General features: G+C 40.4%; 1 protein-coding gene across 13 annotated transcripts in view; it reads left to right on the forward strand.

Annotated features, from left to right (window-relative positions):
- OSBPL6 (oxysterol binding protein like 6) overlaps positions 1 to 12,817 on the forward strand; it is a 230,339-nt gene that overhangs the window by 125,212 nt on the left and 92,310 nt on the right. For 10 of the 13 annotated variants that reach the window (XM_073306022.1, XM_073306013.1, XM_073306012.1 and 7 more), the window contains 6 exons: positions 4,010 to 4,063; positions 5,629 to 5,742; positions 5,873 to 6,043; positions 6,617 to 6,749; positions 8,009 to 8,112; positions 9,188 to 9,280. In XM_073306022.1, the coding sequence (XP_073162123.1) occupies positions 4,010 to 4,063; positions 5,629 to 5,742; positions 5,873 to 6,043; positions 6,617 to 6,749; positions 8,009 to 8,112; positions 9,188 to 9,280 (669 nt within the window). The remainder of the gene's footprint in view (positions 1 to 4,009; positions 4,064 to 5,628; positions 5,743 to 5,872; positions 6,044 to 6,616; positions 6,750 to 8,008; positions 8,113 to 9,187; positions 9,281 to 12,817) is intronic. The other 3 variants (XM_073306015.1, XM_073306019.1, XM_073306024.1) reach the window with 1 other exon arrangement.

Raw genomic sequence — 12,817 nt, forward strand, 5'->3', positions numbered from 1 at the left:
CTCTGTCTCTTAGGGCTAGTCTTCTCTACAGGGAGATTGACACTGCTGCAATTGACTCAGCAGGGATCGATTTAGCAGGTCTAGTGACGACCCACTAAATTGACAGCAGAGTGCTCTCCGGTCAACCCCGGTACTCCAGCTCTCCAAGAAGAATAAGGGAAGTCAACAGGAGAGCGTCTCACATCGACGCAGCGCAGTGAAGTAGCTGGAGTAGCGTAACTTAGGTCGACTTGCCTCTGTAGTGAAGACAAGCCGTTAGGCTGGAATAAGTAGCTCTGAGGCATGGCTGCTTCCACTCCATGGCCTCCCACCACAGGAGCCAGACTAATTACTCAGTTGAAACACAGGGGATAGGGTTTGAGCAGAGGGCTCACTGTGGCTAACATTGCAGTTGGCACATTACCGTGCATTGTAACAATTCGAGTTTTTCATCCTACTTCACTTAAGATGAATTTTTACTCTGAGTTCACCATGAGTAGTTTGTTTGCACTGTAACTTCACACTGTTTGCACTGCTTCATTTGGCTGTTCTCTTATTACTGAGATGTAAAAAACAAATAAAAAACCTCTCCTGCTTGCTCCTTCATTTTGTTGCACTGATTGCCTGCCCACTCTACCCTCTGGTGTTTTTGCTTGCTGGGCTGGTGACTGGGTTCAGCTATGAGATGGAACTATGAATGCACAAAAGCAAGGCCACCTGCCCAAAATCCATTCTTTCCTTCAATTAGTTTGGAGATATTGCTGCCCGTATTTAATTTTATTAGCTCCAAAATTGCTGTTGTTGGATTTAGGTCACTATATTTATGTCAAAACAATTATCATCTTTTTGTTTGAGCAACAAGCTGTGTGCTGCAAGGACTGACCCGCCTCTCTGTGACTCAGAGTAATTTTCCAGTACAAAATACATGTTGCTGAAAGAAACAGAAAGACCTGCTTTTATGCGCAGTTTTTTCTGGAAGAGCATTAACCATGGTTTTGCTAAGCAGTGTGGGCTGTATTCATAGGTGAGTCTAAAATGGTGGGTGTAAGTAATATTTTTCTCCTCCTCCCCACACACTATATATTACACTGACTTAGTCTCATTTGTGGTTACCAAAATGTAACTTCCACACATTTGTCCCTTTGAATCCTGAACACCTGTTCTCTTTAGGTTCCCCCCCAATAGTGCCTATAAACATAATATTTAAGTGCTGACGCATGATCCTGAATTTGACCACCTGAAAGTAAGGGAGTTTATGTTGGTGTAACTCAGACACTAAAGGACCAGAAGAGAAGAGTTTATCAAGAAAAACAACATGTAAGAATGTATAGCATAAAGCAAGGCATCTCCTACTTCAATATGCACTAACTTAGGCTCCTTCGCAACACGTTATATATTAGTAAGGGATTGTAACTGGATAACTGGCTCCTTAAATGGAATCAGGCTCAGCTCTCCTGTTCCAATCTAGTTGTGACCTAGTTTGATGTAATGAGGCAGGCCAGGCTGCCCCTTGGTGTTATAAATGGGAGATAGCACAAAGGTGAGAAAGTCCAGATCCCAGAGTTCAGAGAGGGAGTGTTGGGAGTTTGGAACCCAGAGAGGGAGCTCAGACGAAGAGCAGAACTGGGTTGAGAGCTTCAGGGCAGGTACCCCTGAAGGAAGATGAAAAGGTCAGAGTGCCTAGTTGAGCTGTGGAGCCACATCAAGCTGGTGAAAGCAGAAGGTGGAAAGGTAGCCGGGGGTGGGAGAGCAGGGGTGTGTGTGTGTGTGTATGAGTGAGAGAGAGACAGAGAGACCTACAAATTTGAATGTACTGCTTGGGCTATGCTGGGGAATTCTGGATTATGACTGTGGTACTCCTGTAATCAATTAACCTTACAAAGGGCTATTTATACTTGGAAAGCTTGCATAGAGTTACTGGGGACTCCAGAAGAAAGGGGAAACTGAGGTAGAAACACCAGTCCTGCTGCGGCCTGCCACTGGAGGACATCCCTGATGGGGCAGCCTTCTCACTGGGACTCCAAGAGAGTGAATCTAAGGGAGTCTAACCTTGTATCACTTCCAATGGCCAAATTATCAGCCCCTTGCGCATATTGGTGAACAGTTATATTGACTTAAGTGGGTCTACTCATGTGAATATCTGTTTATGAATGTGAATAAATGGGTCACAGTCTGGCCCTGGATCTTTATCCCATTTTTACAAATCATATACAAATATGATATTCTCAACTTGCATTCAAGAACTGGTTTCATTAAACTGTTTTTCAGAGTGTCTATATGATGTGTAGTCTCTAAAAAAAATACAGTGTGCTGGGAGATGGTGAAAAATTCCCTAAAGACAGTAATTGCAGCACACGGTACAGCACTAATAATACACTAGCAGCTTACATTTGCTGTATGCAGCATATTTCATCCTGAAGGGTCTCAAAATGCTTTGGTAACATAAGAGATTCCTTTGTATAATTTGTATATTAGTTTATCCAGTATCCAAATGCAGCATGCTTTGGAGTGAAATGATGTGGCTTTTTCCCTACAATATTCAAAACTGCACTACAGTTTAGAATAGGAAATGGGGGGAAAAGACTTTTATCCAGTGGAAAGTGTGGGAGAAATGTAGAAAGGCAGAATTACCTGCTACTAACATCTCTATCCTTACAAAAAATTCCAAGCAGTCTTTATTGGCCATAATTTGGTTGTACATCTCCTCCAATTAATGTCTCCAGCAACACAGTTCCCCACATACCAGGTTGAGGCATTGGTGTTACCTCCTGAGTCACTAGCATCACTTCATGCAGCACTGTCATGAGGTACTTACAGAGGTCTCTGGTTCAAGTACTGGCCCTGCCCAGGTTGTTAGATTTAACAGGATCACAACACAAGAAGTTTGTCATTCCTCTCTACTCAGTGTCCTCAGAGGGCTTGTCTAGACTAAGGTAAAAGGTGTATTTTTAAAATTTGTTTTAACATGTTAAAAGTAGAACTTGCCCTCTCTACACTAGGGTTTTTAAAAATGTGTTAGGGCTTCTCTAGATTATGATCTAAAGGGGTGATGTTAGCACACGTTAGTTAACATCTTTTAAAAGTCTAGTGAATAGAAAGCACACTGCCTTCAACACGTGCTAAGATGGTTAAAATAAAGCCCACTGCCTCGTCAATGCTACAGTTTCAGAATGTGTTAGCTAATCCATTCTAACAACACATCTTTTATCCTAGTAAAGACAAACCCTCAGAGTAGAGAATATTGTTCTCTGCCCATCCTCTGTCATGCGGGAGAGACATATGGTGGTGGAGTAGTGAGTCTCAGCATGGATCCCTTCCCAGCTGGAGATCAAAGGACCACAGAGTTAGGTGGTTCTACCTTTTGGTCTAGGAATAGCTTTGGGTTTCCTTTTTCCTGGATGAGGAAGCTAGAAAATCCATTAATGTGGAATGTGACTAATGTGGGTGGGAAGAAAGCGATGGAGAGCTTGAAGAAATCAATGACCTTCTTTTTAAAAATGACAGGTTTCAGAGTAGCAGCCGTGTTAGTCTGTATCCACAAAAAGAAAAGGCGTACTTGTGGCACCTTAGAGACTAACAAATTTATCTGAGCATAAGCTTTTGTGAGCTACAGCTCACTTCATCGGATGCATCTGATGAAGTGAGCTGTAGCTCACGAAAGCTTATGCTCAGATAAATTTGTTAGTCTCTAAGGTGCCACAAGTACTCCTTTTCTTTTTAAAATGGTAAGCCGGAGCGTCAGCCCCATAGACTCTCTGAACTAGTCAGAGAGCAGGAAGCTATCTTGGGCTACCAACCATTCCCAGGGCAATTCCTGAGAGACCTCTCTGTTATGCCTAGAATATAGTTGCTGCCAGAACAAATGAAAGCAAATAGTCAGTTCAGTACTGCATTTACAGGCTTTTTTCTGGCTCCAGACTCTTGACTGCAAGGTGCAAAGGGATAACAAACTTGCTTTCAATAGATGCGATTTTACGTAGTTAAAATTGTATTTGATCACTAAGAAGGAACTGTATTTTTTTTCCTGCAGCGCTTTTTTGTCCTGGATAATGGAATGTTGAAGTATTCAAAGTCACCAATTGATGTAAGTAAAACTGAAGGCCATTCTTAAATTTTGATTGAAAGCTTCGCCTGCTATGTGATTAAACCTCATTGCACTATGGATTCTTAAAGCAGCACAAACTAGCAGATCATGGCTGATGGGCTCAAAATGGGTAGTGCTGCTTCCATTGAAGACTTCTGTGTGTGCTCTGCATGGATTTAGGATGGATGGAGAAGATGCAGGGCCGAGGGTGGGAGTGGGTAATGCTGGGGACCACTGCTGTTCCACAACATAGTCTCTTCACTAACTCACTGGGGCTATCCTGGTGAACTGATGTTGACTGGGTCAGCATTAATTTGCATAGCTTTCCACTTTGCTCAGTGACCTACCCCAAAAGAGCAGGTTGAGCTGGTCGCCAGGAACACCTTTGAAGAATGGCTCATGGAGGAGCGAGGGTGGTGGCTGCAGGAGGCACTGCAGAGGCTTTTGCTCAGATGAACCTAACCTCCAATGAATTCATCACGATATATGAGTTTCCAGGCCTAAAACCTCTCTCCCAAAGGGAGAGTGGCAGGGAAACTCTGCAAGTGCAAACTAGAAGTTTCCAGTACCCTACATGGGAAAGGAAGATGTTTTCCGTAGTTATCTGTATTGCTCATTTATATCTACGGTATCGGGTACCTCTGGATTTATTAAGCTACTAATGATCAAATCCAGCTCGCCTAATTCATACAAGTGTCCCCATTTAAATCAGTCATGGGCATGAAAAAAATGTGTAATTAAGGCTATCAGGATTTGGCCCTCTATCAGATATTTGCCATAGCAGAGGTATCTAATATGTTTACCATATTTTTGGGTTTACTGTTGTAGCTGATGTACAGTTACAGTATGATGGGTGAAAAAATTAGGACTACATCTGTGACCATTATAATGAAACTATCCCCTTACTCTTGTAGCCATGTTTTATTAAGATTATGCAAGTTTATTGTATTGATAATCTTTCTGCATTTAGTCAAGACTGTGTTCTATAGCTTTTTTTAAATGTAATACACTGTGGACTCTCCCATTTCTTGTAATTTAACCAAATTTTTCAGACAAAATTCTGCCCTCAGATTCACTGTGCATTTTTGACTGACTGTTGGTTTTCCCATTGGGAAATGCACACATGGACAGAGAATAGGTTATTAGTCGAGTTCTATCCCAGAGCAGAACTCTGCCTGTCCTGACTTTTATGAAAGTACAGAATAGATTAATTAAAGAGTTATGTATTTAATGAAGGGCCTTGACTGATCAGCTGGATGTAATTTTTAACTTTTTAATTTGGTGTCTATTCTGTACAGAATCAAAATGGATCATTTAAACTTAGTTACACTGTGGTGAGTCATCAAGGCTGTTTAATGGAACTGATTCTGGAGTGAACTCTTCTTGGGGAGTAGGGTACTCTTTTTCTCAAAAGAAACCTAGTGTGCCATCTGATGGGTACTGTTTTCTCTTGTTTTACATTAAAATCTTCCCTAAAACAGGAAACAACTACATCAGTATTATTTCAGTGAGAGACAATAAAGCATTTGATGTTACCAGTCTCTTAACATGTCTTCTGATTTCAGATTCAGAAGGGCAAGGTACATGGAAGCATTGATGTTGGCTTATCAGTTATGTCAATTAAAAAGAAAGCTCGTAGAATAGACCTTGATACAGAAGAGCATATCTACCACCTGAAAGTGAGTAGTGTTGCAACAAGTTTTTCTTCTCTTTTCATTCACAAGGGAAATGCTTTCAATAGTAGCTATAAAGGATGAGGGAAACAGGATATCTTTATGAACAGATAATTGACCATGGCTCTTCTTTTAGGTGAAGTCCCAGGATTCATTTGATGCATGGGTATCAAAACTGCGCCACCACAGATTGTACCGTCAGAATGAGATTGTAAGATCACCAAGGGATGCCAGCTTTCACATATTCCCTTCAGCCTCTACTACAGAGTCTTCACCAGCTGCTAATGTTGCTGTGTTAGATGGAAAGGTATACAGCATCTCTTATGTGGAAACTCATCTTGAAGTTAGTGTAATACTTACAGCGGACTGGGTTCCCTAGTGGACAGAGGTGGTGGATTCTGGCTATAAAGCTGGTGTAATCAGCCATGGAAAAATCACCAAATTAGGTAACACTGGCCAGCAAGCATCTGTGGGTATGTAGCTGAAAGGTTCATTGATTCAGCACATCCCTACGGCAGCTTTCATCAGTGGGTTTCCTATAGAGACCCCATTAGAGCGCTAAGCTTCCCTAAAACAATTTACACTACCCTGAGCCAGCAGGGGTTAATTTAGCTCCTTATTGTTTGATAATGTTCTTCTTAGCAAACAGTTTTTCAAGCTGATGCTCAGGAAGTTTTGTTTTTTCCAGGGGACCTGTTTGGTATTCTAGTGTGCTGTTCTGAAAAGATACTTCTCAAGGACTGAAAAGTTTGTTTCAGATATATCATTTAAATTCAGATATAGAATTTAATTTCTGATTTAAAAGTTAGTGTGAAGATTAGACCTGTCAGCAAAGTATGGATCGTACCAACATATTTTAAATTTTCTTGTGTTGTTTTAGGTTACACAAAATAGCTTTCCATGGCAACCCCCCATACCATGTAGTAATAGCCTTCCTGCAACATATACTACTGGCCAAAGTAAAGTAGTAGCTTGGTTGCAGGATTCCGAGGAGATGGACAGATGTGCAGAAGGTCAGTCATTCTCTTTCATGTCTTTCTTTATAAGTGAGACTATTGATATATTATAAAAAATAGTAAACAAAAAAGGCTAAGATACTTCTGTATGTTAATATAAAATGGCGCAATTAAAATAATAAGCTGGTAACATTTAAAACTGTTCATTGTGGTGGAGTATATTCTTTGTTTTCACATTTCTGGATGTCACATTTTAAATTTTATTTTTGATTGTTAAAAAAAATAATGCCATTCCCCTTTTAGGGCCCAGTCCTGCTTCCATTGTCCTCAGTTGGAGCAGCAGGTGCTCAGTACTACTCAAAATTGGGCCACTTATTTAGGTGCCTAAATGGGAATTTAGGTACCTAACATAGTACTCAGGCTTGGAAATCTGGTCTCATTGTTTGTCTGAAAATTACAATGATCATAACTACTGGAGTAAATCTATTAAGATTCTTCATCTTTAAATACATGTACACGGCATACTGCCACTTTTTACTTGTTTCATTCACCTCCATCTCCAAAAATATGAAATATAATAAAATTTGGTAAGAAGACGGGAATTCCTCTTGTTTCATTATGGTTTATTCTGTGTCTTATTTTTTTGCCACCAAAATTATTTATTTAAACAGAATCAAATGGCTAGCAAAGTTAGCTGAGTGGAAAATCAAATGGCTGGCAGAGTTAAGTATGCAGTGAGTGAACTCAGTGGCAAATAAAGTTGATTGGCAAAATAATAGCCACTAGGGACTATTTTCCAAATGGTGAAACAGGTTATTAGACTTTGAGTAATGTATGTCAGATACCAAATGAAGATACTGGAAGAAAGCAGAATTTGGAGCGTTGTGAGAAAACATAAGCCTCAAACCCTGCAAACGCTTACACATATACTTCCTTTTATGCACATGCACTAGTGTTTGCAGGGTTGCGGTAATAGTTGCAGAAATGCCTAGTGATCCTATTAACTGCTGGGGCATAGAAGATGGTGGCTTTATGCTGATGGCAGAAGAAGAGGGTAGAGATCCAGCAAGTGGGTCTGAGGGCTAATTGCCTCCTCTGGTGCCTGTCCCCCTCCCTTTTGCAGAAAGATGAGGTTACCAATTGGTACATAATCCTTATTATAGAGTCTGGACTGCATGAAGGAGCAAATTCCAGTCTTTGATTTCTTTGTAGTGTTATAGTGTAGACAAGTGTGCTCTCTGCTGGTTTATGATACCAGAGTAAAAACTGTCTGTCAGTCAAAGTACTTAATGTATTTTCCTTTTTATATGTATTAGATCTTGCACACTGCCAATCAAACCTCGTGGAACTTAGTAAGCTTCTTCAAAATTTAGAAATACTACAGAGGACTCAATCGGCACCGAGCTTCACAGATATGCAGGTAAAATGTATTTGCAAACTGGTTTGTAGATGCTCTAGTCATTAAATGCCTCTGGGTTTGAAACATTTCCTACGTATGGCAAAGGATGTTGCATTTTAAATCAGACTACTTTATGTTCTGGAATTTTAGTACTCCTCTGGTTAACAGGATAATTTAATAATGATTGCACCACATGTGTCTACCCCTCTTCCTCCCTCCCCCTAACCCGCCACGAAAAACATCTTATTGATATAAGGTCTTTTACTAATTTGAGGTAGATGGGATTACTCCTATGTCCTCTGCCAAAAATATAACTCAATAAAAAAATATGCGGAGTGCTGTTATACTGCTGTATACAGTATGTTTAAGTAGCAGTGAAATTTAAGGGGATGGGAGACCCAAAACTGGAAGGTATCAAGCACCTCCCGAGTAATGTTGAACGTTATCAGTGCCTGAGCACTCCAGGCAAGTGGGAGTTCAGGGTGCTCAGCACATTACATGATTGACTCAGTAATGTGGACAGTCACAGACAGCTGAGAGGACTGATTCTGTTCCCACCAATCAGTGTGAGTCTGCCACTGATTTCAGTCGGAGCAGCAGCAGGCCCTAAATCATGAAGATTTCATTAATTTTTTTATTCAGTCCTTGCTCATGTAAAACTCCTGTTGACTTCAGTGGGGGTGAAATCCAGGCCCATCTAAACTCAGTGTGGGTGTTTCCTAAAGGTGTTTTGCAACTGAATTTTCTGGGGCCTGGATTTCATCCTGGGAGTTTTCTCTGAGTAATGACAGTAAAAATCAATAAGAACGCAGGATTTTGCCCTAAATAATTTGTTCTGACAAATAAAATATACTTGGTAATTTTGTTAAATATACAGTTAGTTATGGTATAATGTTTGTCTCTAGTGCTTAGTGGTCTTGTTTTAAATATCCTGTGGCTAACTTTGTAGGTAGATCAACAGAGTGACCACCAGAGTTTCTATTCTGTCCTTACTCTCCTATATATTGATGTCTAACATTATGATTCTATACTAACTGCTGTCCTATCTGTGTCAACTTATAGTGCTTTGTTGCTTTTAACTATTTGTGTAATGTAGGCTAACTGTGTAGATATTGCAAAGAAAGACAAGCGGGTCACAAGACGATGGAGAACAAAAAGTGTCAGCAAAGATGCAAAAATACAACTTCAGGTACTGAATTCGTATTGTTTGCCTTTCCATTGTACTTTCAGATTAATTTACGTATATGAAAGCAATTGATTCAATGTGCTGATTGTTTTATACCTGATGGTTTGATTTCAAGCCTGAGTTGGTTATTTAAACCCAAAATAAGATAGTGAGAAATATATTGATTTTACTCTCATTGGTATGAAGACATTGCCAGCTACAGAAAGGTGGAGGGACTGAGTGCCAGTGTCAATTAGGATACAAAGAAGGCAATTTGTGTATAATGCTCAGCATATTAAGTAGGTAGCTGCTGTGGAGGGCAATTGGACTGGAGGCACTGAGATAAAGATAGAAAACAAGAATGGAATATACAACAAATGTAGCCCTCTTAAGCCATGTCTGCAGGGAGCTTTACCAGTGGGACTTCCACCCCGAAAGTTCCCTGGTTGTAGAAAAGGCCATTCTGTGAATTCTTAGTTTCCATGACACAAATTTACAAAGAATTCATTATATGAGGGGAGAGCAGTGTCCCTTTTCTTGTAGTTGAAGCATAAGGCACTTATAAGAGATGGATTGTGTACTGAAATAAACACTTTACACTGGTGTTTTAGTCAGCTCCACTATGCCTTCCTATGTTTTGTGTGAAACAACTGTGAATTTTGGGGCCTGATCCAAAGCCTATTTGTTGTAATTCTCCAGCAACAGGTAACAAACAGTGTGTTCAGCATTATATATCCATCAAAGTAACTTCTTGTGTGTGGCTACGTAAATGACTGTTAGATATTAATTCCTTATAACAGCTTTTGCTCCATTTAAATACCCTGAAAGTAGTAAGAGCTTTGCAAATCTTTGCTGTGTCCCCTAGAGTCAGTTAAGGAGCTCACTGTGATTCATTTGAAATGGACAGCCTGAAGCATAAAGTTAAATAATAAAGTGTAAACGGTTACTGTTTCCCGGCATTAGTGATGTCTGTTCACCAGGTCTTCACTACACTACATTTTCAAAATGGGTGACAGAGCTAATTATATTAGTATTAAAAGTCTGCATGAAAGTAGGATTCTGGTTGATTTACATTTCTAATTGCCTTGTTCTCAGAAGATAATTGTCATTTGAGGCCGTATGTTCCCCTGCTGCTGCACAGCACAGAGGCAGCAAAAGTGCAGGAGAAAGGACTTAAAGGTCCCTAAAGGTGGAAGTGGAGCCAACTTCTCATTTATTACCTTACTCTTGGAGAAGCCTCTGTGCACAAAAGTCACATGGGCTCTGTGAGTTCTGGAGCATGTAGAGGAGCTATAAAGCAGCTACTGAATGTGGCATTTTCTCTTCCAAAGCTAGCGAACTCGTTTTTCAGAGGGGGTAACATATAGCCATCAGCAAGACATTTCAGTGGGCCATGCTTCCAGCGAGTGGGACATGAGGGAGCAGTGAAGATGGATGACCTTCTGTATGGAAGGCCTGAGACCTGTAGGTATAGATCCACACTTAGATCAAATATAAGATGCTGTGAGGGATTTTGTCCCCCAGTCTGGCATCACTGGATAAAGAAGCCCACAAGAGGGCAGGGGAGAATTCCCCCAGTGCAGGCTACCATAGTCCACCCTGCGCTGGCCCCCTCACAAGCACAGGGGCATGCTGGGGAACAGCCATGGTTGGAAGGGTCCATAGTGCACAACGCTGTGGTCATTCTGGCTTGTGTTGCAGTACCAGAGAGGCTGTCATAACTTGCAGCCGCCTCCCAGTCTGCTTTAGTTATGCTGAGGGCTGTTTCCATCCCAGAATCAAGAGGGCACACAAGTGATTTAAAGCACTGTTGCCTCTGTCTCCCTGAGATGTGCTTTCTGTGCTGCATCTCTTGGCAGCACAGCTCAGAATCTGACCCATCCTGTCCTGAAGGCCACACTCTTTGTTCTTAGCATAGCCACATTGTTTCACCCTGGTCTACACTACAAACTGATGTCAGTATAACTACATGGCTCAGGGGTGAGCGACGTAATTCTACCGATCTAACCCCCCTGTGTAGACAGTACTATGTCAACGGGTGGGCTTCTCCTGTCGACATAGCTACTGCATCTCAGAGAGAGAGAGTACCTACACCGATGGGAGAAGCTCTTTCGTCAGATGGATAGCGTCTTCACTAAGTGCTACAGTGGCGCAGCTACATCGGTGCAACACTATAAGTATCGACAGGCTCTTCATCTTAAGAGGTGATTGCCTCAGAAACCCAGGGTTTTTAGGATAATTTGTCCCTGTTATGTTTTGCCTTAGGGAGGGGAATAGAACACTTGTGTGGGTCTGCTAATGGGACATTGGGTCTATCCCACTGCTGTATACAGGATAGACTTTATTATTCATAAGCCTTCCCTAATAGATGGGTGTTTGATCTAGCCTTGAATATTTCCATTAAGTGGAATTCCACAGTCTCCTTTGTCAGCTTGTTTCTATTGCCTAACAATAGAAAAGGTCTTATTTTCTTTGTCGTAAAAATCAAACAACTTTTTTTTTTAAAGAAACAGTAATGCTTTTCAAAGTAGTCATATACCAGATCCATGAATTTGAGTGGCTTCGTACCTTTGGCTTTGTGTCTTATAATAGTTGCTTGAAAATGGGGATCTAGGGTATCTGCATTTAAATTGATACTGCTTCTATATAGTGTCAGTGGCAGAGTTGGAATTAGAATTGGGGTCCCAGATTTCTATTCCTGTGCTCATCCCTATAGACAATATGGACACTATCAAAATCTCTTCTAGATTTCTATGTACTGTGTTCTACATCTGTTTTTGTAAATAACATTGCTTTTGTTGTATTCCCTACTAACATATATTTCTGGAATATTCACTCTAGGTATACATTAAAACACATGTTTTTTTTCCTGGGACGCAAGTCTTGCTGCTTGCTTTAGTTTCTGCTAATACATTTTCATCAATTTATGTCCCAGTCTCTCAAAGACTTCTACACATGCTTAACTTCACTCACGCAAGTAGTCCCACTGACTACAATGGGCCTAATCTTATGAGTAAAGTTATGTATATGCATGTTTGCAGGATTGAAAACCTTTTTTGTTAAATTAACAGCCCAAACCTGCATACATTTACTTCAGAGATTAGCACTTAATCAGTGGGTATGCTTCTTGGATAAAGGGCTACATGCCTGAGAAATGATGTTCAGAAACAGGCCATAAAGTACAAAATGTTCCAAGATTTGTCTAAATGAAATTATGTAACACAAAAGTCTGGTTGATCTACCTTTTGCCGTTCTGTTAATGGAACTTTTGTACAGGGAAGCTTGGTTTTTGTATTCTTTTTTCTGTGTTATGAGTAAAATGTAAATTTGTAATTCTCGTGATAGGCTAAGGGTTTTCAGAAGAAAAAAAGATTGTGTTTTGTAACTGGAGTTCCATTTTTAGTGTTCTTAAGTTGACTTTTTTTTTTAGCTCAAAATAATAAAATTGCAGGCTTGTTTTACTAATAAAAATTGTTTTAAAGATAGTCAAAAATATTTATCTACATTCTCTGTGCTAGGCCATCTTGGAGAGTTAGCTTGCTGTTATGAAGCTCTTAGCAT

Source organism: Lepidochelys kempii, chromosome 11 (assembly GCF_965140265.1).
Source record: "Lepidochelys kempii isolate rLepKem1 chromosome 11, rLepKem1.hap2, whole genome shotgun sequence".
Classification (NCBI taxonomy): domain Eukaryota; kingdom Metazoa; phylum Chordata; order Testudines; family Cheloniidae; genus Lepidochelys; species Lepidochelys kempii.